Raw genomic sequence first — 26,682 nt, forward strand, 5'->3', positions numbered from 1 at the left:
ATCCCTATTTCTCTTTTTTTAAAGATTTTCTTTATTTTGGGGGCGCCTGAGTGGCTTAGTCGTTTAAGCATCTGCATCCCAGAGTCCTGAGATCGGGTCATGCATCAGGTTCCCTCTCACTGTCTCTCTCTGTCAAATAAATAAAATCTTCAGAAAAAAAAAGTTTATTTTGAGAGAGAGAGAGCATGAGTGAGGGGCAGGGACAGAGGGAGAGGCAGACTTCCTGCTGAGCAGGGAACCCAATGGGGGGCTCTATCCCAGGACCCCGTGATCATGACCTGAGTCCCCTAGGTGTACAAAACTTCTATTTCATTAATACAGATGTTCTTCTTACAGGAAAAGCTGAATCTCAGTTGTATCCATAGTCCTGTCGTCAATGAACTTATGAGAGGAATCCGTTCTCAAATGGATGGATTAATCCCTGGTGTAGAACCACGTGAAATGGCAGCTATGTGTCTTGGATTGGCACACAGGTGAGATTTACTGGAAAAGAAAGTCCACTTATTCCTGTTTAGTAAGCAGTTGCGTTGCACTGGTTTAAGCATATTAAAATACTAATTTAATTCTCAATAATCTTTTGAGGAAGGTAGTAGTGGTATCCTCATTTTATAGATGAATCTGATGCCCAGAATCAGTTCACATCGTAAGTAATGAAGCCTGGATTGGAGCCCAGGCAGTCCTCATCGTAGACATTCTCTATCCTTCAAGTGTTGGGCCCCACAACTCTTGGGCTTTCTCTTTTCCCTAATGTCTAACTGAATCATTTGCTGTTCCTCCATCTTTCATCTCCCCAAATCTTCTCATCTGCTGTGGTCTTCTTCTGTCTTTATCTGTTGTTTTATTCCGATTTGTATTGACTTTTTATAGTAAGGCAAAGAGAAACGCATTGACCTATCGTGTTTAACCTGAGGTCCATCAGAACCGCATTTCTGCTGAGCTCTGATATGTTCTGAAAAGCTTGGCATTCTGTGAAATTGCACTAAAATAATAGGGTTTTTTTTTTTGTTGTTGTTGTTGTTGTTTTAAGATTTTATTTATTTATTTGACAAAGGGGGCTCGGGAGCAGGCTCCCTGCCAAGCAGAGAGCCTGATGTGGGGCTTGATCCCAGGACCCTAAGATCATGACCTGAGCCGAAGGCGGAGGCTTAACCCACTGAGCCATCCAGGCGCCGCAATAACAGGGTTTTTAAGTGAGAAAAAAATAGGGTTTAAAGGTGGGCTGCTGAGAACTTATGTGACTTTATAACTGGAGCACTATCAGAACTAGTGCTACGTACTAATGCAGTTAGAAAGATGTGTACATTTATATTAAAGGAATAACAAAACAGAGGTCTGTACCTTTGGACAAAAAATAGCAACAATTAACAGAAGGGTTAAAGCTGCTGAGTTACAAAGATGAACAATACACATAAAAATCAATAACTTTGTAATAAGCATTTTTAAGAGCGCACAAGCAGCTAAGCTGAGTCAAGATTTAAGCTTGTGATTAATTGACATTGTATAACAGTAGTGGTTCTCATTCAAGGGCAGTTAAATATCACTTTGAGGACATTTGGCAATGTCTAGAGACATTATTGGCTGTTACAGGTGGGATCAGATCTCTACTAACATCATGGGTAGAGGACAGGAATATTACTAAACATCCACAATTCACAGAATAGGCCCCTACAACAAAGAATTATCAGGCCCACATTGTTAACAGTGCCAAGATTAGGAAAACCTTATGTTTAATATTGTTCTTCCATATCTTTCTGTTTTCAGGTGTTAATGCTACACATTTATTTACCTGCTGGTATCCTTGAAACCCTGTAAACATTGTATATGAACCAGTGTGATTTGTACTACACAGCATTATCCTGTTTGTCTTTCACAAATTAATTCACATTTCAGGAACATGGGTTATAGCAGGACCTATATTCTCTGTTTTAAGATTTTATTTTAGAGAGCAAGCTTGAGTGAGGGGGAGGGGCAGAGGGAGAGTGGCGCAGAGAGCCCTGTGGAGTAGAGAGCCCTTTGTGGGCCTAGATCCCAGAGACCTGGGATTATGACCTGAGCCAAAGGCAGATGCCCAACCAACTGAGCCACCCAGATACCCTTGTATTTTCTTTTTAAGTGTGTATTTCCTAATTTTGCACATTGTATTCTCATTCAACTGGTTTTCCTATGTTGGGAAAATTAATGTAGCTCTGAGGAGAAGGATTTGGGGGTTTTTGTGTTTTTGTTGTTGTTGTTTTGTTTTTGACAGACTCACAGTGAGAGAGGGAACATGAGGAGGGGAAGTGGGAGAGGGAGAAGCAGGCATCCTGCAGAGCAAAGAGCCCAGTGCAGGGCTTGATCCCAGTACCCGGGATCATGACCTGAGCTGAAAGCAGATGCTTAACGACTGAGCTACCAAGGCGCCCCTAGGGAATTGGGTTTTTAAAAAGTTTTTAAAAAGATAGATAAATAAAAAGTTTTTTAAGATGTTAATTAAACTCATTCCGTAGACTCTGTCAGTAATTTTTTATTTTCCCCCTTTATTCCCAGCTTGTCCCGATACAGATTGAAATTCAGTGCTGATAAAGTGGACACCATGATTGTTCAGGCAATTTGTAAGTATAATGCATATGATGTCTGATCCTTATAACTTTTTTGTGCTGTTAAAACTATCTCTTATAAAAAAAAAAACAACAACTATCTCTTATAATTTTATCAGTTGAGGAAGGAAAAGGAGATTAATTAGAATTTTTAATAGTGAAGTAAATAACTAGAAAATGCAGAATAGAAAAGGCAAGCCACCCGTAATTTGACTAGTTGGAGATAATGTGAATTAACACTAGTGATGTTAACAGATTTGTTTCCCATGAGGCATATCAATACGTGGGATCTACTGCTTTGTGCTTTTTACACTTGGCTTTATAATAGGTCAGTCCTATGCCATTAAGTGAATTTTGGAAACCTCAAATCCTTGTTTCCACTTTTAAAAATCCCTTTAGATGGCAATTACATTTCTGGGTATGTGCTCCGAAGACCTGAAAGCAGGTACTCACAGATAGATATGCACTTGATCCCAAGTCCCTAGGATCATGACCTGAGCCAAAGGCAGCTGCTTAAACTGCTGAGACACCCAGGCGTCCCAGATAATTACTATTTTTAAACCTTAAAAAGGTTTACAACATGGATGAATTTTGAAAATGTGCTGAGAAATAAGCCATACAAAAAAGACAACTGTTGTGTTATTCCATTAATGAGGTACCTAGAACAGGCAAATTGATAAAAGACCGAAAGTAGAAGAGATTACCAAGAGATGGGGGAAGATTGGGGGTGAGGTGTTCCTATTTAATGGGTGCAGAGTTTCCATGTGGATGCTGAAAGAGTTCTGGAAATGGGTAGTGGGTGATTGTTAAATAACATTGTGAATGTGCTTGATGCCACTGAAACCTGCAGTTGAAAATGCTTAAAATGATAAGTTCTATGTATATTTTAGTTTTTTAAAGCCATTTTATGTTCCTCTTTTCTCTTTCATTTTAATCTACTGCAGCCTTGTTAGATGACTTAGATAAAGAACTAAACAACTATATTATGCGGTGTAGAGAATGGTATGGCTGGCATTTCCCTGAATTAGGAAAAATTATTTCAGATAATCTGACATACTGCAAGTGTTTACAGAAAGTCGGTGAGTAACTATCTTTTAAGGCATTGAAAATAACAATTTTATTTGCATCCCAAAACATGAGTTGTAATTTTTTCTTAATAAGCTTCCCAGAGTTCCTTGTGCCTTGTGTGTATTTTGGGAGTGTAGTCAAATTAGGGTCTATTAGAATTCAGAGACCGTTGACTTCAGTGGCCAGTAAAGCAAGAGATCATGGTTCTCATATTTGGTTTTTCTTAAAATGGCTTCTTAACATGGAATGTATCTCATAGGGAATTTGTCATTAATAGGGGCAACTGTAGACTTGGGATATCCTGCATATGTTATAATACTAAAGTTGGTACTGCTCTCTATACTGTTTTGTATACTGTTTTGTATTCCATACCAGTGTACAGTAATATTAGTAGAAAAACCTGAGTATTGTTAATAAATAGAATTTACCAGGCTTATATTGCATTACTGTATTACTGCCCCAAGAATTCATGGCCCTGGATTTAATAAAACCTTAGCTATAAATTGTCTGTTACAGTGTTATTAGTTCTATTTCATGGGGTATTTTGTTTTTATTCTAATTTATATCTTTTTAGAGGGAGATGATGGGGAGAAATTTTAATCTCTAAAAATCAAGCCTTACATAAGGGAAATTAGTAGGTCAAACTTATTCGCTTTTTGTTTTGTTTAGGCACCCTTTTCATTGGCTTTCCTCTACTTTTTTTTTATTTGACTATTTGGATTTTATATAATTTGTTGAAGAGTGATTCTCCCTCATCCTCTGCAAACATTCCGTAGGCGATAGGAAGAATTATGCCTCAGCCACACTTTCTGAACTACTGCCAGAGGAAGTTGAAGCCGAGGTGAAAGCAGCTGCAGAGATATCAATGGGAACGGAGGTTTCAGAAGAAGATATTTGCAATATTCTGCATCTCTGCACGCAGGTAAACTGTACGCATGGAGAAGCTAGTTGTGGTGGGACCGGCTATGTAATAACTTTCTGATGGCGATGATGATTTTTAAACTTGATCCCCCTGATAAATATGAGGGTGTTCAGTCACTACCTCATCTGATGCCATCTTGATTTATATACTTCAGGGGGGAAATACATACTGAAGGAAGTTGAAAGATGATTATCTAATTTATTTATACTAGCATTGTCTGGATAATGAATTATGAATCCCTTAAGGAAACAGAAATACAGCTTGAGTTATTTAATTCCAGCCTTTATGTTTATAGCCTGGAATGCTTCCCCCCGCCCCCACCCCCCATTTGGAGATCACTGAAGAAGAATCACAAAAAGGAGGCTGGCCCAGTCAGTAGAGCATGTGACTCTTGATCTTGGTGTTGTAAATTCAAGCCCCATGTTGGGTGTAAAGATTACTTAATAAAATCTTAAAATCACACATGCAAAAAAGAATCACAGAGAGGATGACATAATGTCTAGCCCTTAGAGTTTTTAAAAATAACAGTAATATTGACTAGTATATTAGCTTGTTTCCATTTATTTTCTCATAAAATATATGAAAATGGGAAGCTGAGATAAAGAATGCTTTGTTTTCCCAGGATTACGCGGCTTATCTATGATAGTTTAGGGCTCCAGTGTTTTCAGGCATGTGGTTTTTATGTGATTTTTACACAAGTCATTTATGGTATATTCATCTTGTTTCTTATACTAGGTAATTGAAATCTCAGAATATAGAACCCAGCTCTATGAATATCTACAAAATCGAATGATGGCCATTGCACCAAATGTTACAGTCATGGTTGGGGAATTAGTGGGAGCACGGCTCATTGCTCATGCAGGTGATGATTTTAATGTAACCTATAAATAGGGATACCTAGAGTAGATTGTTTTCTACCTAGGATTATCTTTTCATCTTCAAATTACATTTATTAGAAATTATAGGTAATAAATATAAGTAGATGGTGTATGGGAGAGGACTAAGGACCAAGTAAGTGTTCAATGATGATTCTGATTCCTGTGCCTGATTTCCTTTTGGGTAATGAAGGCATCTTCAGTCACTACCTCTTCTGAGACACTTGGGGTCCGTTGTCAGAAATTTATTAACATTAATGAGAATAATCAGATGAATGCAGGAGCATGAAATCCATTAATATTTCCTAATACTAAAAATTTAACCAGATTAGGGGCACCTGGGTGGCTCAGTTGGTTAAGTGCTTGACTCTTAATTTTGGCTCAGGTCATGATCTCAAGATTGTGAGATTGAGCCCTGCATTGGGCTCCACTCTGGGCATGGAGCCTGCACAAGATTCTCTCCTCTCCCTTTCTGCCGCCCCCCCCTCCCCCCGGCACACACACCCCTCTAAAACAAAACAAAACAAAAAAATCATCAGATTAAATAGCAGTAGTTCTCAAAACAGGTGATACATACCCTTGATCAAGAATCTGGTTCACTGCTGAGTTTGCTGTTTTAGTATATTTGACATGCAAAATGTTTTTAATGAATTTATAATAAGACTTCATGTATGTATATGGTGATGTTACAAATAAGGTATGCTATAAAAATATACTGTATAATTGAATATTTGCAAATAGAGTGAAATACTATTATATTATTGGAGTTAATCATTAAAATCTGTCACAGAAGATCATAAAATATCCTCTATATCAAAGTATCTAAACTAGAATAGCCCCTCTAACGACATCATTAGTCAGACAGACAGGCCATTCAGATGCCCTCAGCTGTGAGGCTCGGATTGTCTGGTTGGTTTTGTTTTCTGCATCCAAATTTTCATAGCCTTAACTACACTTTGGTGGTAAGAGATGCAGGGCTTAACAGAAGTCTGTTGAATTTTAAGTAGGTATCTAGTGGTTGAGCATTAATATTGGGGGTCTGTTCTGACAAAATCTATGCAATAAATCTAACAAAGCAGCAACTTTTTATCCCTGATTAGTATGCTTTTATCTCCTCATCCGTATCTTAAACAACAGATAGAGTGTGAGAAAGATAACGCATAGTGATACTGTTGAGATGTCCTGTGAGTGTCCCTCTGTTTGTATGTTTTTTTCATACCTGAAGTAGAATATTTGATGTCTAAAGACCTCTGCAGTGGTATGCTAATGGATGTAGAATAGTTAATGCCATCTCGGGCTAGTAAGCGTATAATTGGAGTAATAAGCTTAACCTTCAGTTTGTCCTCAGCGTTCACTGTAAGCGTCTGCTTACGCTGCTCCATGAATGAACCACAAACGCTGAGGCTTTTTAGGGAATCTCAGACTAGAATCTGTATTGTGTCCGATTTTGTATTTACTCGGTGCCTGTAATATTAAGATTATATGTCTTACACTTAGTACATGGAACGTTGAAGTACTTGGAATTGCATTCCTTGTAACTACTACTTTTTTTTTGGAAGGTTCTCTTTTGAATTTGGCCAAACATGCAGCTTCTACGGTTCAGATTCTTGGAGCAGAAAAGGCACTCTTCAGAGCCCTCAAGTCTAGACGAGATACCCCAAAATATGGTCTCATTTACCATGCTTCACTTGTAGGCCAGACAAGTCCGAAACACAAAGGAAAGGTGAGTTGCATGTCTTCTGAGGCAGGTTGTTTTTTTTTTCTTTTTTTCCCCCAGATAACTCCTCTTCTGCCTGTTCTGTGGTATGCAATAAAATTTTTTCATTAAATAGAGAATGATGAATTCTTGAGCTAAAAAGCACTTTCGTGTACTGAAAGAAAATAATATTAGTAAGTGTTGCTGGGGGCGCCTGGCTGACTCATAGTCAGTAGAGCATGCAGCTCTTGCTTATGGGGTCATGAGTTCCCAGCCCCATGTTGGGTGTAGAGCTTACTTTAAATATATATATATATATATAGTTACTATTATTTTTTTTAAGATAAAGTATTACTAATTTTGTTAAAGCCATTTTCTTTTGCTGTATTAGGATTTTTCTAGAATCCACCTGTTTGTGAAGGATGGAGTGGATGGCACATCAAAAGTTTTCTGTGGCAAGAAATCAATTTAACATCATTATTTATAAATTAAAAAATAATAACCATGCACTGTGCTCAACTCTTAGTGGGACTTAAGTGAGTCCTTTTAATAGCCCTGTGAGATGTAGGGTATCTGTCTTACAGATGAAAAAGCTGAGTCTTCGGCACATTAAGTACTTGCAAGCTTTTTGCTTAGGGCACATAATTTAACAAATTGAAATTTTAAGGGAAAAAAACTTGAAATGTTACAAAATTCAGAGCTGATTGATGAAAGGGGCTGAAAAATTGTTAATTAGCTTACAAGGGCGGTTGTGCCTTTTCCAGATGACATGGTGCAGAACTAAGGCCATTGAGTAGAAATTAAAGGAAGACATTAGGAAGGTAGTTTTGAGCTTGTTTTAGACATGAACTACTGCAAGATCATCTCATCCAACAATGTGAATGGAGTTATGTGTAACCAGTTAGCCACTGAGAGATTCAGATAAAGCTAGGTGGCTTGAGTTGTATGATTCATAATAATTTTATAATTCCTGACTTTAAAAAAATCCTACAGTGAGTGATAGAGTTGATGATTTGCTCCAGTTTTCTCATGAGTAAGTTATTAAGGATTTTAATGTCTCAACTTGGAATATAGTTTGAGTGCCTCTGACTTCAAGTTCTCTATCAGATTTCTCGAATGCTGGCAGCCAAAACTGTTCTGGCCATTCGGTATGATGCTTTTGGTGAAGACTCCAGTTCTGCGATGGGAGTTGAGAACAGAGCCAAATTAGAAGCCAGGTTGAGGACCTTGGAAGATAGAGGGGTAAGGACCGTATCCTGCCTATTGGTAGAAATTTTAGCTGTCAAAAATGAATAAACTTCAACTGGTCTATGTACTTATTCATTTCACCTACTAAGCGGTTCTATTTTAATAATTAATATTATTATGTCTTATTATGTTTTTTTTCCCTGCTGTTAAACAGTTTCCCTCGTATTTACTAAGAATTGATATCTTTTAGATAAGGAAAATCAGTGGAACGGGAAAAGCATTAGCAAAAACAGAAAAATACGAACATAAAAGGTGAGTACATTCGGGGATGGGTGAGCAATACCTGCTTGATGCAATTTTAGTTGACAGCTGCAGTGTTTATAACAAAACGTAAACACTTCAGTGTCTTATTTCTCTTTGCTATTTGTAGTTCTCCATATTTAGAATTTTTAATCACATAAACATTTTTATATTGTAATAAATAGATACATTGTATATATTTTGGTTTTTCTCTTTTCCTTTAAAGTCTTATTTAAGTAATCTCTTTACCCAACATGGGGCTCAAACTCAGAATCCAAAGATCAAGAGTGATGTGCTCCTTAAACCAAACCAGCCAGGTACCCCTTGGCTTTTTTCCCCCTTCTTAATATTTAACTTGTTCATTTTCGGGTGTTGATAGTATGTATTTGTCATTCATAGCTTCTGTATCGTATAGCATCTGTCACAAAGAAAATCAATTCCATTAATTCACAGTGAAACCTAAAGACAGAAAAGTCTGAAAATAGCTAAAGGCGTAATAGTAAAGTATTCAGACCTCACCATGAAACGAACAAAAGATATGTGTAGAGAGAGGTATTGTGGCTATTTGAGGTAATGTTCAGTACTGCTAAGGTTCTGATGATGGAAGTACAATGTGGTGCAACTTTTCTGGGAAGTGGTTTGGCAGTATGCACAGGAGCCTTTAAAATGTTTCTAGTCATTTACCCATAAATTCTCCCTGAGGACTCCTGTCATTCCTTAAGAATTTTAATAGTAGGGGCTCCTGGGTGGCTCAGTGGGTTAAAGTCTCTGCCTTCCACTCAGGTCATGATCTCAGGGTTCTGGGATCGAGCCCTGCTCAGCAGGGAGCCTGCTTCCTCCTCTCTCTCTGCCTACTTGTGATCTCTGTCAAATAAATAAATAAAATCTTTAAAAAATAAAATCCACACTTATCAAATAAAGACACCAAATTCAACTTTAATCATTACAAAATATATATGTAGTCATTCATAAAACAAAATGTTAATGCCCACAGAACACTTCGGCTTTCTTTCCAGAATAAAGGAAACAACTTTTCTAAATACATATGTTTAAATATATATATGAATATATACAGTAAGATTGCTACTCCTTGTCCAGTTTAAAAGTATACTATTAAAATTCTTTTTAAAAAAAAAGATTTTATTTCTTTATTTGACACAGAGAGAGACGTCACAAGTAGGCAGAGCAGCACGAAAAGACAGAGGGGGAAGCAAGCTCCTTGCTGAGCAGAGAGCACGATCCGGGGCCTGATCCCAGGACCCTGAGATCATGACCTGAGTGGAAGGCAGAGACTTTAACCCACTGAGCCATCCAGGTGCCCCTGAATTACCCTATTTCTAAAACTTAAATTGCTTCGGTTTTTAATTTCTAGAGTAATCATTTGTTATAAAGAAATTTTCTGTTTTTCCCCGTACTGACTGACTATTTTTCTATACCGTAGTCAGTCATTACATTGATTACTAAATGAGAATTCATTTTAGCTCACCACTTCTTTGAAGTGTGATTGACTTATGTGGAAAATAGTGATTGATACCTCCTTACCTTTTGGAAATTACTAGTTTTCATAAACTGCCTCAAAACCACTAAAATGAAGCAGTATTATATGCTTATGTAAGTATTATCTAATGGCATTTCTTTTAAACTACCTTAGAATTATTTCATTTACAAGTATTTATAGAGATTTTCTATAATTCTTTGACTCTTATAGTGAAGTCAAGACTTACGATCCTTCTGGTGATTCCACACTACCAGCCTGTTCTAAAAAACGCAAGATAGAACAGGTAGATAAAGAAGACGAAATTGTTGAAAAGAAGGCCAAAAAAGCCAAGGTTAAAATTAAAGGTCAGTTTGAATTTTTTAAATGTCGTTTATATTCATATTCTTTAAGAAAGACTTCGTATGTCGTGGGGAAATACATGCCGTTGAACTTTATTGAGAAACCACCCATATTGAAAGTTAATGGTGTTTTAGTAAGCCATCGTCATGTTCCTTGAGAACAGTTAAGGTATTAAGTTTATCAGACTTCATAGAGGAGTGTGAGAAGCATTTCTTTGAAAATATGGAATCCCGTATTATGTTAAGTACACCAAACTTTAGTTCCTACCACGTGAACTATTTTGGTAATTAGCTTAAAAAGAAAAAAAGTTCATGGTTTTTAAGTTAGTTGCCAAGATATTTTTGTTATATTGTTTTCTGTTACATAGAATGGACTAGAGTAATAACATTGGTAACCTACCATTATAATAATAATATTTAATAGGTACTCTCCAGCGAACTCAGCTATCTTGCAAAGCTGATGAGCAAGTAACCCCATTTACTAACAATACCTTTGTTGAGTTTGGTTTCTAAATAGCTTAGTGGTTAAAAGTATATTATCAGCAAATGTGGGTTCCTGCCCTGGCTGAAGAAAACATAAACAACTATTTAACTCCTATGTTTCTCTGTTTATTGAACAGTGAGGTGATCCCTAAGCCCATTAGTAGCATTTGAAACAGCAGACTCCGGTGTCTGCACTTGTGCATCCAGTAAACGTTTCAAACTTAACATTCCTGTGTCCTTGTCACTCTCAGTCTGTTGCTCCACAAATTTGTCTTACTAATGGCAGTTCTAGTTGCTTTAGCCTTTAGCCTTGACTGTTTTCTTAGAACCCAAATCTACTCTGGCACCAAATCCTTTTTCTTTTTTTTGTGTGTGTGTGTGTGTGTAAATTTTTCTTAAGTAAACTCTGTCCCCAGTGTGGGGCTCAAACTTAAAAGTCCCAAGATCAGGAGTCACATGTTCCACCAACTGAGCTAGCCAGGTGCCCCTGTTCTGGCAACAAATCCTGTCCGTGCAGTTCTGCTTTGAAATATGTATCCAGAATCTAACCACTTGCCTTATCCACAACTGCTTTTCTTAATGTAGCAGCCAGAAGGGCACCATTAATTCTCTCATTCAGTTTTATTCCTTTTAGCCACACTGGCCTCCTCATTATTCTTTGATCCTGCCAACTCTCCTCCTCTTCCAAAATAACCTTAGCTTTTGCTTTTCTCTTTACCTGGAGTATTTTGCCTCAAGACAGGTGCCATCTTTTCACTCCTTTGCCTCTTCCAGGTGTTGCCTGACTGTCCTGTCGGAAGTACCCGTACGCACTGCCTTCCTCAGTGTGCCTCTGCCTGCTTTATTTTCATTCTTAGCACGGATTACTGTGTAAAATATTATATGGTTACTCTTTTGATTCCCTCCAGTCCTTAAAAAAAAAAAAAGGCTACAAAAGGACAGGGATTTGTCTGTTATATGCCCTGTTGCGTCCAGTTGTCTAGGATATAGCCTGGCACTTAGTAGGTACTAAATAAATTTTTTGGTGAACGAGTTTCTAGTGATAGGTATATATTATGGAGTCCTCTTTTTTTTTTTTTTTAAAGTCCTCATTCTTAAGAGCCAAGCATGATATGTTATCTCATTAAATCTGGTAAGATGGGCGGTAAAAGGGGTTTAGAGAACTCAGTGACTTCTCAGGGTCACAACAGGTTGAAACAAACCCAGGTCTTTTAACTCTAGAGCACAAATTTTTTTTTTTTTTTTTTTTTTTTTAAGATTTTGTTTGTTAGAGCAAGAGAGCACAAGCAGGGGGAGCATCAAGTGGAGGGAGAGGGAGAAGCAGGCTTCCCGCCGAGCAAGGAGCCTGAAGCAGGGCTCAATCTCAGGACCCTGGGATTGTGACCCGAGCCAAAGGCAGATGCTTAACTTAACTCACTGAGCCAACCACGAGCCCCTCTAGAGCACAAATTCTTAATCCTTTCTATTATAAGTGATAACTGCCAAAAAACATTGAGTTTGGAGATCCTATGATCTGTTTCAATCCTAATTTCCGTAGATAGCTGCATGACCTCATAAAGTTGGTGATCTTGGACTAGGTAGGTGTTTGAAGAACCTTTCCACTTAAAGAATTTTATAAACATTGGATAGTTAGCCAGAGTGATGGGGGAAAACTGAGATTTGAAAGGTGGGAAAGTGAGGTCTTGATATAATGTTAATTGTTGTGTCTGTACTTGACCCCGCTCAGTTGAAGAAGCCCCCGTAGCAACAGAGGAAGAAGAGGAAGAAGAAGGAGTGCTAGTGGTGGAAGAACAGGAGACATCTGCGAAGAAGAAGAAGAAGAAGGACAAAAAGAAACACATTAAAGAAGAACCACTTTCTGAGGAAGAACCATGCACCAGCACAGCAATTCCTGTATGTTTTTTTTTTTTTTTTTTAAAGATTTTATTTATTTATTTGACAGAGAGAAATCACAAGTAGATGGAGAGGCAGGCAGAGAGAGAGAGAGGGAAGCAGGCTCTCTGCTGAGCAGAGAGCCCGATGCGGGACTCGATCCCAGGACTCCGAGACCATGACCTGAGCCGAAGGCAGCGGCTTAACCCACTGAGCCACCCAGGCGCCCCTTTTTTTTTTTTTTTTTTTAAGATTTTATTTATTTATCAGAGAGAGAGAGGGGGAGAGAGCGAGCACAGGCAGACAGAATGGCAGGCAGAGGCAGAGGGAGAAGCAGGCTCCCCGCCGAGCAAGGAGCCTGATGTGGGACTCGATCCCAGGACGCCGGGATCATGACCTGAGCCGAAGGCAGCTGCTTAACCAACTGAGCCACCCAGGCGTCCCTCCTGTATGTTTGTTTTTAATACTTTGTTGGCGCAGGCCGGGTTTCTATTTTATTGAACTGTCTGAATTAGAAACGAGCAGGCAGTTGAGGTGGTTTTTATTGATGGAACAGTAAAACAAAATGATGTTGTTGTAAAAAGGCCAAACCTAAAATCTTACTACAAAATGGGTTTACTTTGAGGAAGAGAGAATATAACTTGCTACATATTATCATAGAGGTGATTTTTATATTTTTAGGTCTTAATCGTTTACCAAAATTTATTTTTGAGGGAAATTGATCTACTTCACTTCTTATAAAGTTACTGTTCTTCACCCATACATTTACAGCTCTTTCAAAAGCATTCTTATTTGTTACTTTCAGAGTCCAGAGAAAAAGAAGAAAAAGAAAAAAAAGAAAGATAATGAGGACTAATTGAAGGGAATTATCTTTGAGTCATCGGGACACATCACACCTAAGATTCAGTCAGGAGTGTATCAGAAATGTTCCGTAATTGAGCGAAGGTTGGATGCGACAGAGTTCCTACTCATCGATACCTTTTCAAACCTAAGTGTCTTGACACAAGTTCTGTTAACTTGATTATGTCATTTCTCAGTCTTTGTTACACAAATAAAAATATTTTCTTTGTATTTTAAGGTAGTTCTGTGATCTCTGTATTTTAGTACATAATTATGACCGTTTCTGTATTTAGCATTTAATGATGATTATTGCTTTGATAAGTGTAGCTGAAAAGTGAGAGTTGTGAATTGTTCATTCTAGCCTTCTGGAAGGCTGTGATTAGGTGGACCAATTTAAGAGCTTTACTCTAATGTTTCTTTTTCCCCTTTTGACTTTTTTCTCCTGTTTTTCTGCCTCTGTATTTATTTAAATAAAGCTGTGTTTTGTGTTCAAAATTTTAAAATGAGGTGAGCAAAACTATCCTGTATCCCTTCAGAAAGAAAAAAAAATGTATCCATAACATGATTTTATTTCATAGTTCTGACTGGAGCAACAAAATAATTATTAACATTAACATAGATGGAGATCTTTTTCTATGGTGACATTTTTAAAAGGATAAGAAAATGATTTTATAATAGTAAAGAATGGGCGGGATAACAGGAAAACAAGATGACCAAAATAAAATGTCCATGGGTATAAACCAGGACATAGAACACCAAAGAGAAACCCTTGTTTCTAAAATAGTGTTTCCTGGAAGTGGAAAACAGCCCGGTGGACAGCTGCGAGTTTCGTAGGACTGTTCAGTCTTGCATAGCTTGTGTGCAGGGGTGTGATGGTAAAGCTCAGCTCAGTGAAAGCATTCAGCGGGTGGATGAGCCAAAGTGATTCCAGTTTTGGGACACCTGGGTGGCTCAGTCAAGTGTTTTGATTTCTTTCAATTCAGGTCGTAAGCTTGGTGTCTCGGGGTCCAACCCTATGTCTGGCTACCTGCTTAGTGGGGAGTCTGTTTCTCCCTCTCCCTCTGCTCTCCCACTGTGCGTGCTTGCTCCCCACCGCCGCTGCATGCTCGCTTGCTCGCTCAAATGAATAAATAAAATCTTTTTAATAAAATGATTATAGCTTTGAGTTCCCTCTGCTTTTCATGTAACTTTTGGCAAGTCCACTAACCAAAGTTAACTTTAGTTCCTCACTTGTAAATTCGCGATGAGGTCAACTTTACCTCTCCATCTAACGGTGGTTTGTAGGGGGAAAAAAAAAGAAAAATTTTCAGAGGTGTAAGTATACTTCAAATTTAGATATTTGAAGTAAATGCTACAGGAAGTACATGTAGCCATCCCTAGACACAATTACAAAATAAAACTGGTTATTTTGCTCCCAGAAGAATGTTCCCATTATTAGTACCTCAGACACATTCTTGATTTGGCACTTAACATTAGTTTTTATTTTTTTAATTATTTTATTTTATTTTTTGACAACAGATTTTTAACAGCTTCTGATGAAAGTTGCCCATAGACCTGCCAAGGGCTGTAAAAGTTTTCTATCTGAAACAGGATAGACTTTGAGAATGCTAATTAATAAACTTCTAATCACTTAAAATGGTCTCCTACAGACCTGGGGAAAAATCTAGTTAATCACAGAGCTATCAAATTAATTGACATATACTATATTACTAGTTTCAGAGATAGAATTCATCAGTTACATACAGTGCCCAGTTGATTACTTCAAATGCCTGTCCTTAATGTCCATCACCCAGTTACTGCATCCCCCCCCACCTCCCCAAGCCATCAGTTTGCCTAAGGGCTAAAGTCTTAACTGTTCAAAACACTAACCACAAGGTAGGTTCTGGTTCTTTGTACTAAAATGAAGTTCTACCAAGGAGCTTTAGGATCTTTGTCTGTAATGCAGGTGGGTTTTATATGACTGAAGTTTGATGAGCAAAAATTTCCGTGAGTGGGCCCCATAAAATACTTAAGACCTGATTATCTGGGTGCTGGCTGACAGTTGGTAGAGCTTGGGACTCGGGTTGTGAAGTCAAGCCCCACACTGGGTGGAGAGATTACTTGAAAAATTTTAAAAAGCTTGCTGATTCTCAAAAAGTGAAAAAGCAATGATTCTCCACTGTATTCCACATCCGTTCAAAAGTGTAAATTTAAGTTTTTTGGTTTGAACAACTGTATCAGGGCACCTGGGTGGCTCAGTTAAGCATGGGATGGTGGCTTCAGCTCAGGTGGTGATCTCTGTCCTGGGTCAAGCCCTCTATGGGGCTTGATCTCAGGGTCTTGAGTTCAAGCCCTATGTTGGGCTCCAAACTGGGGCATCAGGCCTACTTTAAACAGTTCACGGGGTGCCTGGGTGACTCAGTGGGTTAAAGCCTTTGCCTTCGGTTTAGGTCACCAAATCAGGGTCCTGGGATTGAGCCCTGCATGGGCTCTCGCTTAGCAGGGAGTCTGCTTCCCCCTCTCTCTGTCTCTGCCTCTCTGCCTACTTGTGATCTCTGTCGAATAAAATCCTTAAAAAAATAAAAATTAGTTCATAGAGAAGTAAATAGAGTAATCTTTATTTCTGTATCTCTACTACTTTGTGTCCTCAATGTGCTTATGCATGGCCTTGGAGGAGCTGTACTCTCCAGAACTCCAAGCTCAGATCACTTTTCTGCAGTTCTCTGAAGAGTTCTTTTCAATGCTTTGTTGCTTCTCCAAGGCTATCATTTTTTTTTTTTTTTTAAGATTTTAAAATTTATTTTAGAGGGTGTGCAGGGCAGGGGCAGAAGGAGAGCGAATCCTGAAGCAGATTCCCTGTTGGCGGAGCCCGGCCCCAGGACTGTGAGACGATGACCTGAGCTGAAACCAAGAGTCAACCCACAGCCATCCAGGTGCCTCCCAGAGCATCCTTTACAACTGGTTTCAGGCCCATCCTCTATCCCAGTTGTACCATTTAGAATAATGGGCATTAGGCCCCAGTAATTAAAACCTTTAACATGTGTGAGAATCACCCGGGGATCCTGATAAACTGCAGATGAGTCCAGCAGATCTGGGATGGAGCCCATGAGTCTTCATTTTTAGGAAGCTCTTAGGTGCTTCTTGTTGGAGGTCATACTTAGGGTATATGGTAAAATACTCGGGCATATTACTCAAACTTGCTCTGAGAATAAAGTGGAGAATACTTAAAGGGGTCTTATAAACCATTCACTTCCGGGGTGCCTGGGTGGCTCAGTTGGTTAAGCAACCGCCTTCGGCTCAGGTCACGGTCCCGGAGTCCCAGGATTGAGTTCCGCATTGGGCTCCCAGCTCCATGGGGAGTCTGCTTCTCCCTCTGACCTTCTTGCCTCTCATGCTCTCTCTCATTGCCTCTCTCTCAAATAAATAAATAAGAATCTTTAAAAAAAAAAACAACAACAAAAAAAACACCATTCATTTCCTTCTGTATCTCTTGAATATCTCCATTTCCCAAATTGTAGACCTTCCTGTGTTCTTACCTGTAAGGACCTTAATCTTTGTGTAGTGATGAGTGAATGACCTGTGGACGAATTAACTAGATTTTTGTGTTATTTTCAGAAGAAAATAGAATTAAGAGCACCGGGGCACCTGGCTGGCTCAGACATTAGAGCTCTGTGACTCTTGATATTGAGGTTGTGAGTTTGAGCCCCATGCTGGGTGTAGAGTTCACTTAAAAACTAAGAAGGCCACTTCTGAGTTCGTTTTTCTCATCGTGAGCTTTTTTTGTTTTTTAATTCTTATTTTTTTAGTTTTTCTTTTAATTCCAGTTAACAGTGTTATTTGTCTTTATTTATTTAAGAGTGCACAAGCTGAGGGAGTGACAGAGAGAGGGGGAAGAGGAAGAAGACACCCCACTGAGCCTGGAGCCCAACACAGGGCTCCATTCCACAACCCCAAGATCACCCCAGCCAAAATCAAGAGTCAAAAACACTTAACCTGCTGAGCCACCCACGTGCCCCAGAATTTTTTTTTTTTTTAAAGATTTTATTTATTTGTCAGAGAGAACGCGAGCACAAGCACAAGCAGGGAGAGTGGCAGGCAGAGGCCGAGAGAGAAGCAGGCTCCCTGTCGAGCAAGGAGCCTGATGCGGGACTCGATTCCTGGACTCTGGGATCATGACCTGAGCTGAAGGCAGTGGCTTAACCCACTGAGCCACCCAGGCACTCCCCAGAAATGGTTTGAAACAAAATGGTGTTGGGGCGACTAGGTGGCTCAGCTGGTTAAGTGTCCAACTTCGGGTTTACACTGCAGATGTGATCTCAAGGTCGGTGGTGATCTCAGGGTCCCGAGACCAAGGCTCACTTCCCTGGTGGAGCTCCTTGTTCTTCAGGGCGGCGGCCCGAGATCCGCCCGGTTCTGCCCATTCCCCACTCACTCTCCTGTGCGCGCGCGCGCCTTCACGTGTTCTCTCTCTCTCTCTCTCTCTCTCCCTCTCGCAAATTAAGTCTTTAAAATCACTTCTTAAAGCAATGTCAAATGGTAATTCTTCTGGAGTACTTTACACTTGTACTGGGTTTTAAGGAGAAATTGGAAGTAATTAGAGAAATGGGTCTCAAATCTTGTGGGAACTTCAGACATCTGGAGAAATTTTTTTAAAGGCACATTTCTGGGATCCCTTGGTGGCTCAGTTGTTAGGCATCTGCTTTGCACTCAGGGGTCCTGGGACTGAGTTCCACATCGAGCTACTTGCTCAGGAGGGGGCCTGCTTCTCCCTCTGCCTGCCGCTCCCGCTGCTTGTGCTCTCTCTCGCTCTCACAAATGAAATCTTAAAAAATAAAAATAAAAATAAAACGTACATTTCTGATTTGGCAGATCAAGGATATAGGCCTCAAGAATACGCACTTTGACAATTTTGACAAGCTGACGATGCTTGCACCTTTACCACTGTACTAGGAGGATTCTTTTACCTTGCAAACTAGTACCTTCTTTGATGCCCAAGACGTCAGGCCTTTGCCTCTTAGTATTAGGAGAGCATCCCTGCAGTACCACTGCCGGCCAGCGGCTGTGCTGTTTCACTAGTTAATTTTGAGGAGACACAGGCTGGGCGCTTAACGTGTGCCGTGCTTTTCCCACATAAATGGGGCCAACTTTGGATAGGTACGAGAAGGACCATTATCCGCCTTGTTTCCTGTCCCAAGGGTTTGCTTTTGAAGGAATGGAATTGCTGATTCTGCAGGTGTTCTGTACACATCTAATAGAACAGTGAAAAAACTTAGTCATTGTTTTACTAAGTTTGTGAGAACAAAATCCCAGATTTAAGGCAGCACACACAGAGGAGAAAGTACACAAAAGCGTCTTTGAAAGAAACATCAATGAGAAATGTATGGACTAGCCCCAGATGTGTAAGTGGCTAAGAATTTCTCAGTCTGAATTGGTTGACTCTAACCTTAAAGAATGTGCAAATCACATGAAAACTGATTTTGTGTCATTTTTATACTAGCGTCATTTTATTGTGTCCAAGGGTCTACTATTTAGTATTTTTCTTTGGAGGACTTTCACATTTTGTTTTTTCTTACATTGGTTTTTGTTACCATTTTATTACAAAACTGTAATGAATGCCTTATATGTTTGTCTTTATATACTTGTGTTTCCTTAGGATACATTTCTAGATGTAGAATTACTGTATCAAAGGGATACAAGTGTAAAATAATACCAGTTTGTGGGGCTAGCCGCCTCGGTGAGTAGAGCATGGGACTCTTGATCTCAGGGTCATGAGTTTAAGTCCCATGTTGGGTGTGGAACCTACTTAAAATAAAACAGAGGCGCCTGGTGGCTCAGTCGGTTGAGGGCCTGCCTTTAGCTTGGGTCACAATCCTAGGACCCTGGCATCAAGTCCCACACTGGGCTCCTTGCCCAGAAGGAAGTCCACTTCCCCCTCTCCCTCTGCTTCCCATTTCCCCTGCTTTTGCTTGCTTTCGCTGTCTGAAAAATAAAACAGACATAATTTTTTAGAAATAAATAGTACCAGTTGGCTTTCAAAATATTGTGGTAATTTATACTCCAACCAATAATCTTAAGAGAAAGTTCCTTTTTCAGGAACTGTCTCGTAACTGTCTTTATTAGCATCTGCTCTTAACCACCCGCACCCCCATTTTTTAAAAAGATTTTATTTATGGGCGCCTGGGTGGCTCAGTCGGTTGGGTGGCTCAGTTGGTTGGGCCTTCGGCTCGGGTCACAGTCCCAGGGTCAAGGGATTGAGTCCCGCATTGGGCTCCCAGCTCCATGGGGAGTCTGCTTCTCCCTCTGACCTTCTCACCTCTCATGCTCTCTCTCACTGTCTCTCTCTCAAATAAATAAAATCTTTAAAAAAAAAAAAAAGATTTTACTTATTGATTTGTCAGAGAGAGAGGGAGGCAGAGGGAGAAACAGGCTTCCCACTGAGCAAGGAGCCCGAGATGCTGGACTCGATCCCAGAACTCTGGGATTATGACCTGAGCCAAAGGCAGGTGCTTAACCGACTGAGCTGGTCACTCATCCCAACCCTTTACTTTTTAGCAAAGCTTTTGAACAATTAACTTTTTAAAAATATTAACTTGAATTAAGTGGTTTTAAACTGGATTATTTTCCTTTTCTACCTCTTAAAATTGTGCAGTCAATATATACAAAAGGACTCCATCTTATCACTACATAACTGAAATCCCATTTAAGGATTAAACTCTCCCACCCAGCCTCTTGCAATTAACCCGAAGTGGGAATTTGTGTGGATAGAAAATTAACCTTGTCTTCAACATACTACAACTCTAGGTGCCAGAAAATTGTCCTAACCATAATCTAGTGACAAGAAGATTGTCCACCCTCCCCCCAGGTTTATGCAAAGAACAGCCCGTACGACCGTGCACAGCCCTGCACTGCTTCTGTGGCTCTTAATTATGGTCTTTTATCATTTGTTAGAAAGTACAAAGTAGTAAGCCGAAATGATTAACATTTAATGATTTTATTTATTCTAGAGAGAGAGTGTGAGCACACGCAGGGTGGGGGCGGGGCAGGAGCACAGGGAGAGGGACAAGGAGGCTCCACACTGAGTGCAGAGCCTGTCTCAGCGCTTGGTACCCCGACCTCAAGATCACAATCTGAGCCAAAACCATGAGTCGGAGGCTCAACCAACTGAGCTACCCAGGTACCCTGATAATTAACGTTTATTGAGCACTTACAATGTGCCAGGTGCTCTTGACTTCCCATCTAGCAACCTTTCTAATAAATACTATAATCATGCCCACTTTATATGTGAGGAAACGGAGGCACAGAGAGCTTAAGGAACTTAGTCAATGTCACTCGAGTCATTAGGAGCGCCTCTCAAATGCTTCTGAAAAGTGCAAGCCATTCTATGTTGGAACACTCTTTTTTTTTTTTTTTTTAAAGATTATTTATTTATTTATTTGACAGAGAGAGATCACAGGTAGGTAGAGAGGCTGGCAGAGAGAGAGGGGGAGGGGAGTAGGCTCCCTGCTGAGCAGAGAGCCCGATGTGGGACTCGATCCCAGGACCCTGAGATCATGACCTGAGCCGAAGGCAGCGGCTTAACCCACTGAGCCACCCAGGCGCCCTGGAACACTTTCTTAATAGCACGAAGTTAACACAAATCTTTTTGAAATAATATCTGGTGGGTATATAAATATCCATCATTATTTTCTCTTTTTTTTCTGTATGCTTGAAAGTGATCATAATTAAAAGTTGTATTCTTTAAAAGCAATAACATGCTATTTATTTTGCTTTGATTCTATGTTTTTGTAAAAAAGATTTTATTTATTTATTTGACAGACAGAAATCACAAGTATGCAGAGAGGGCAGGCCAGAAAGGGGGGGAGGCAGGCAGCAGAGAGCCCGATGTGGGGCTCGATCCCAGGACCCTGGGATCATAACCTGAGCCAAAGGCAGAGGCTTTAACCCACTGAGCCACCCAGGCGCCCCTAATTCTATGGTCTTTATCTCCAAAAACTTCAAAGTTCAATCTTTACAGCATTCTTGGCCAACATGCATTTGGAGATGCCCTCTATGGGCCAGGTGCTTGTTAAATAGCCAGAACCCGCCCAAGGGAGCAGAGGGGATGCAGCTGCTGCTGCCCTCGGAGGGCACAAAGGGAACTGAAAACCTTAGAGCCTCCTGAGGAAGGCCGTACTCTCATAACCTTGTAAGTCCTTTCTTGCTTGAGAAACGGGGAACACAGGGAAGCAACATATACAGAGAGAAAACAAGAAATGGGGGCACCTGGGTGGCTCAGTGAGTTAAGCATCGGCCTTAAGCTTGGGTCATGATCCCGGGGTCCTAGGATCGAGCCCCACATCAGGCTTCTTGTTCAGCAGGGAGCCTGTTTCTCTCTCTGCCTGCTGTTCCCCCTGCTTGTGCTCTCTCTCTCTCTCTCAAATAAATAGATGATCTTAGAGAACATGAGATGATGAAGGCAAAAGCTGCAAAGTGGAATTTGAGTCTATGGAAGAGAAATCCCTCTCCCTCCCCCTGCTAGCCCGGAGATGCTACCCACGGAAGAAAGTAGAAAACAGAAATGGCAGCAACAGAGACCTACTCCTGGCAGCTTACGGAGCTGTAAGCACAGCCAGGCCCCCAGTCCTCCATATCCCCACCCTCAGACCCCTTCCCAACACCTCTCGGGCTGTGAGTGAGCGAGACAGCGGTGCTGTGCTGTGCAAGTGTAGGGAAGCGACTTCTCGGCACTTCCAGCTGGGCGTGATGGAGAGGCCGCAAGCCGACGGTCAGAATGGGACGATCCTTGCACTAGTGGGCAGAGAAAATGATATGTGTGAAAGTGCTGCGTGAGCCAAAAAGCACTGTGAGAAGTGTCCTTGCTATTATGAACCGGTTTCCCCACGTACTAGTGCGTGTCCTTGGGCAAATCAACCCGTGCCTTCTCTGAGCCTCAGTTTCTTCATCCGTAGAATGGAAATAATAACTCTTTGTCTTACAGGCCTCTTGGAAGCTCAGGTAATCTATGCAAAAATTCCTTGTAGGGACACCTGGGTGATTTCAGCTCAGATCATGAACCCAGGGTCCTGGGATCAAGTCCAGTATCAGGTTCCCTGCTTGGGCGGGGCGGGGGGGGTGTTGCGTGCTTCTCCCTCTCCCACTCCGCCTGCTTGTGCTCTCTCTCTCTCTGACAAATGAATAAATAAAACCTTTAAAATAATGTAAAATAGGGACACCTGGCTGGCTCAGTCAAGAGTATGCAACTCTTGATCTCTAGGTCATGAGTTCAAGCCTGACATTGAGTGTGGAAATTACTAAAAAACAAACAAACAAACAAAAACTTTAAAAAGTTTTTGAAAATGTAAAATAAATGAGCCTATAGTCAAAAGCTATCATGATGTATGTTTTATCTAAAGCTATGAGATTGGCTGTTTGTTTTGTTGTTAATGGTTCGGTTTCTCTGTAGAGATCATAAGGGGGTATATATTTTTTTTTATTAGTTTTGTGGTTTCACCAGTGTAATCACCAAGCCTTTTCCAGTAAAGAGTAAAATGGGAAGTGGGAAGTATAAATGAACAAATTACTTGTGATTATTCATTTCCCCACCCTTGCCCTTACTTAAGCTTCAGTTACTAGTCTTCATACTTAAGGCTGAGAAATCAGTCCTTGATTTTGCAGATTTTGAAGGTCTCATCCCCATTTTGTAGAACTAGAATCACAGAAGAATTAAGGGGACAGAATCATAACTCCATCTTCTACCTGTTTAACATACTTGAGAAACATGTTTGTGAAATGCTAGACTGAGGACCAAAGGGTTGTGAATATAAATTAATGCAAATGATCTGAGTTTATCTTACATGATCTATAATAACTTAGAAGAGCGTAAATACATATTAAGATGTTGCGCTTCATTTTCTACTTGTTCTAGACAGGCTTTTCTCTTTCTCACAGTCTTCCGTGGGGCCTTCCTCCCTCTCTGAACAATTCTTCCCAAATCACAAATTGTTTTCCCAGCCTGTGAAACGGAGGGACTCGCTCGCCAGAGCATTACGGCAATTGTGTTCTTCTGAAGGAAATCCTTTTTTTAACTGCCAGGAATTTCAGGCTCCAAACTTGGCGGGGCCGGTGGCGGGCGGGGGGAGGGGGGCGGATATTTTGGTGTAATGCCAGCTAATTGCCTACTTTCCCTTTAGCCATCTGAAGGCGACTGGCTGGAACCCAAGGGTAAAACCACAGTCTCCCAGGGCTAAAAGGAAGAGACTTTCAGGGATCCTGGGAAACTGAGACCAGTCATTTCTCCTCCAAGCAGACAGGACCTCTTTCCAACCACAGCCTAGCAGAACATAAGGCCTTACAAGGAGAAATCCCAAGATGCCATTCATCACAAGAGTGTTAAAGCCAGTATCACGAAACATTGTCTTTCATCTAGAGGAGTCTGGCAAACTTTTCCTGAAAAGGACCAGTACGGATTTTAGATGTCGCAGACCATATGCCTTCTATTTGCAATGACTTTACTCTGTCTGCCATGTGGTACAAAGTAGCCACAGACAACACCGGAGCCAACAAGCCCGAGTTCCCACTAACCTTACAGACAAGCTTACTTACCTGAAACTAATGTAACATTGTGAGTCAACTACAATTAAAAAAAAAAAAAAATTGTGGACACTGAACTGTGAATTGCATTTAATTTTCACGTCACATAAAATAATTCCTTTGTCCCCCAGCCATTTACAAATGAAAAACAAAAAACAAAAAACCCACAAACAAACATTTTTAGCTCATAGACTGTAGGAAAACAAGCAGCTGACTATAGTTTATTGACCCTTGATCTAAACCACTGCTTTTCAGACTGCTTTGGCAAGTCCTCTGAGGGCAGAAAGAGCTGGTAGCACTAGGCAGTCCCTGTTCGGGCTTTCATTACTGGAGCCATTCCCCTTTTTCCTGGTTTATATATGAGGTGCTCAGGTTTGGGGGATTTTGTTTTGTTTTGTTTTGTTTTGGGGTCTTTTGAATGCTTTGTTTTGCATTGAAGTAGAGTTGACATATTTGTTCCAGGTGGTTTTGTGCGTGCGTGTGTGTGTGTTTGTTTTTTTTTTTAAGATTTTTAAATTTATTTCACACAGAGAGAGGGATCACAAACAGGCAGAGAGGCAGGCATGCTCAGCTCCCTGCTGAGCAGAGAGCCTGATGCAGGACTTGATCCCAGGACCTGGGATCATGACCTGGGATCATGACCTGAGCCAAAGGCAGAGGCTTTAATCCACTGACCCACCCAGGCGCCCCTTGTTCCAGGTATAAAACAGTGATCTGACATTTATATACATTATGAAATGATCACTACAGTAAGTCTTGTTACCATCTGTCCCCACACAAAGTTATTCTAATATTACTGACTACTCCTTAAGTTACACCTCTTTGACTTAATTATTTTGTACCTGGAAGTTCGTGCCTTCTCAGGCTTTGTTTTATTTATGGAAAGGTTGCCATAACAAAAAGTCACTCATCTAACCAGAAGCCTCTTTTTGCAACTTCAGTCCATTTTCTTTTGGTCTTCCCTCAGAGAGGATAGAGAATAGTTTATCTAGCTCACTTTGAGGGCCTTTCAGAAAATAATCAACAATTCGATCTATTTTTTTATTTAGGTCTTTAGAGAGGAGGGCAGAGGGAGAGGGAGAGAGAGAATCTTAAGGAGGCTCCACATCCAGTGCAGAGTCTGACACAGGGCTCGATCTCACGACCCTAAGATCATGACCTGAGCCGAAATCAAGAGGCAGGCACTTAACCCACTGAGCCACCCAGGCGCCCTAATCAATAACTAAGTCTTTTTTTTAAAAAAGATTTTATTGATTTATTTGACAGGCAGAGATCACAAGCAGGCAGAGAGGCAGGCAGAGAGAGAGAGAGAGAGGGAAGCAGTCTCCCCGCCGAGCAGAGAGCCCGATGTGGGGCTCGATCCCAGGACCCTGGGATCATGACCTGAGCTGAAGGCAGAGGCTTTAACCCACTGAGCCACCCAGGCGTCCCTCAATAATTCAATCTTATATAAGCCTTGTCTTTTCATCTACCTCATAAGTCTGTCATATTTTGCCAGTTCTTTCGTTTATATTTGCGATTTTTCTCTCCAAGTTCTCAAAGTCCTACAAAATTCCGCAAACTGAAATAATACATCCCTGGGAAGAGCATCTGGCTGTGTACCCGCGCTTCTCTGTTCATCAGCATGTCCAGCAGCACCGTGGCTAGAGGGAAAGCCCAAACCGTGCCAGAAGAGAAAAACAAGTGGCAAGGCCAAGGAGACTGCTGGGAGTCTGGTCTGAAGGCTAAAGGAATCCCTATGCGGGCAAAAAAGGCTTGAGGCCAGAATCCAGGGAAATGTTGACTAGACAAGAAACAGAGTGGGAGGTAGGGAGAGCGAACAGTTTAGGATAGGTGCCTTGAGTAACACGGGGGGCTCAAGATCACCTCCTATGGCTCCTTGTTTTTAAAAAATAAATTCTACCTCCAACGTGGGGCTCAAACTCGTGACCCAGCTATCCAGAGTTGCATGCTCTTCTGACCTTAACCAGGAGCCCCCGCCATGCCTCCTTTTATACAAAACTAAGACATGGGTCATCACAGAAAAAAAAAATCACATGTTAAATCATCTGGTTGATTCAGTTGATGGAGCGTGCCATTCTTTTTGGGTTTTTTTTTTTAAGAATTTTATTTATTTATTTATTTATTTATTTATTTATTTATGTGCGAGGGAGAGAGAGAGCGAGCCTGAGCGAGCAGAGGAGGGCACAGGGAGAGGGAAAAGGAGAGAATCTCCAGCGGACTCTGTGCTGAGCACAGACCCCCATGTGGGCCTTGATCTCACAACCAGGTCACAGCTGGTGACCTGAACTGCTTAACTGACTGAACCACCCAGGTGCCCTGCAGCGTGTGATTCTTGATCTTGGGTTGCAAGTTCAAGCCCCACGTTGGGGGTAGGGATTATGTAATAAATACACAAATAAATAAATAGATACATCTTTTTAAAAAATTACGTACTAAAGAACTCAAATCACCCGTAATCCTGCCACTCAGAGAGGG

At 40.7% G+C, this 26,682-nt stretch overlaps 1 protein-coding gene and 2 non-coding genes across 6 annotated transcripts in view; all 3 read left to right on the forward strand.

The window, feature by feature from the left end:
- NOP58 (NOP58 ribonucleoprotein) overlaps positions 1-13,893 on the forward strand; it is a 30,502-nt gene extending 16,609 nt beyond the window's left edge. For all 4 annotated transcript variants that reach the window (XM_004764177.3, XM_045078579.1, XM_004764179.3 and 1 more), the window contains 11 exons: positions 337-473; positions 2,527-2,591; positions 3,521-3,655; positions 4,421-4,566; positions 5,302-5,428; positions 7,001-7,164; positions 8,245-8,379; positions 8,576-8,637; positions 10,334-10,467; positions 12,671-12,837; positions 13,622-13,893. In XM_004764177.3, coding sequence (XP_004764234.1) covers positions 337-473; positions 2,527-2,591; positions 3,521-3,655; positions 4,421-4,566; positions 5,302-5,428; positions 7,001-7,164; positions 8,245-8,379; positions 8,576-8,637; positions 10,334-10,467; positions 12,671-12,837; positions 13,622-13,672 — 1,323 coding nt within the window. In that variant the 3' untranslated portion in view covers positions 13,673-13,893. The remainder of the gene's footprint in view (positions 1-336; positions 474-2,526; positions 2,592-3,520; positions 3,656-4,420; positions 4,567-5,301; positions 5,429-7,000; positions 7,165-8,244; positions 8,380-8,575; positions 8,638-10,333; positions 10,468-12,670; positions 12,838-13,621) is intronic.
- LOC123391731 lies at positions 4,624-4,703 on the forward strand. Its single transcript, XR_006606425.1, has one exon. It is a non-coding gene; the product is annotated as a small nucleolar RNA SNORD11B (small nucleolar RNA).
- On the forward strand, positions 5,582-5,665 carry LOC123391730. Its single transcript, XR_006606424.1, has one exon. It is a non-coding gene; the product is annotated as a small nucleolar RNA SNORD11 (small nucleolar RNA).
- Positions 13,894-26,682: the final 12,789 nt, after the last annotated feature.

This window comes from Mustela putorius, unplaced genomic scaffold (assembly GCF_011764305.1).
Source record: "Mustela putorius furo isolate JIRA1106 unplaced genomic scaffold, ASM1176430v1.1 tig00000275_pilon_pilon_pilon, whole genome shotgun sequence".
Classification (NCBI taxonomy): domain Eukaryota; kingdom Metazoa; phylum Chordata; class Mammalia; order Carnivora; family Mustelidae; genus Mustela; species Mustela putorius.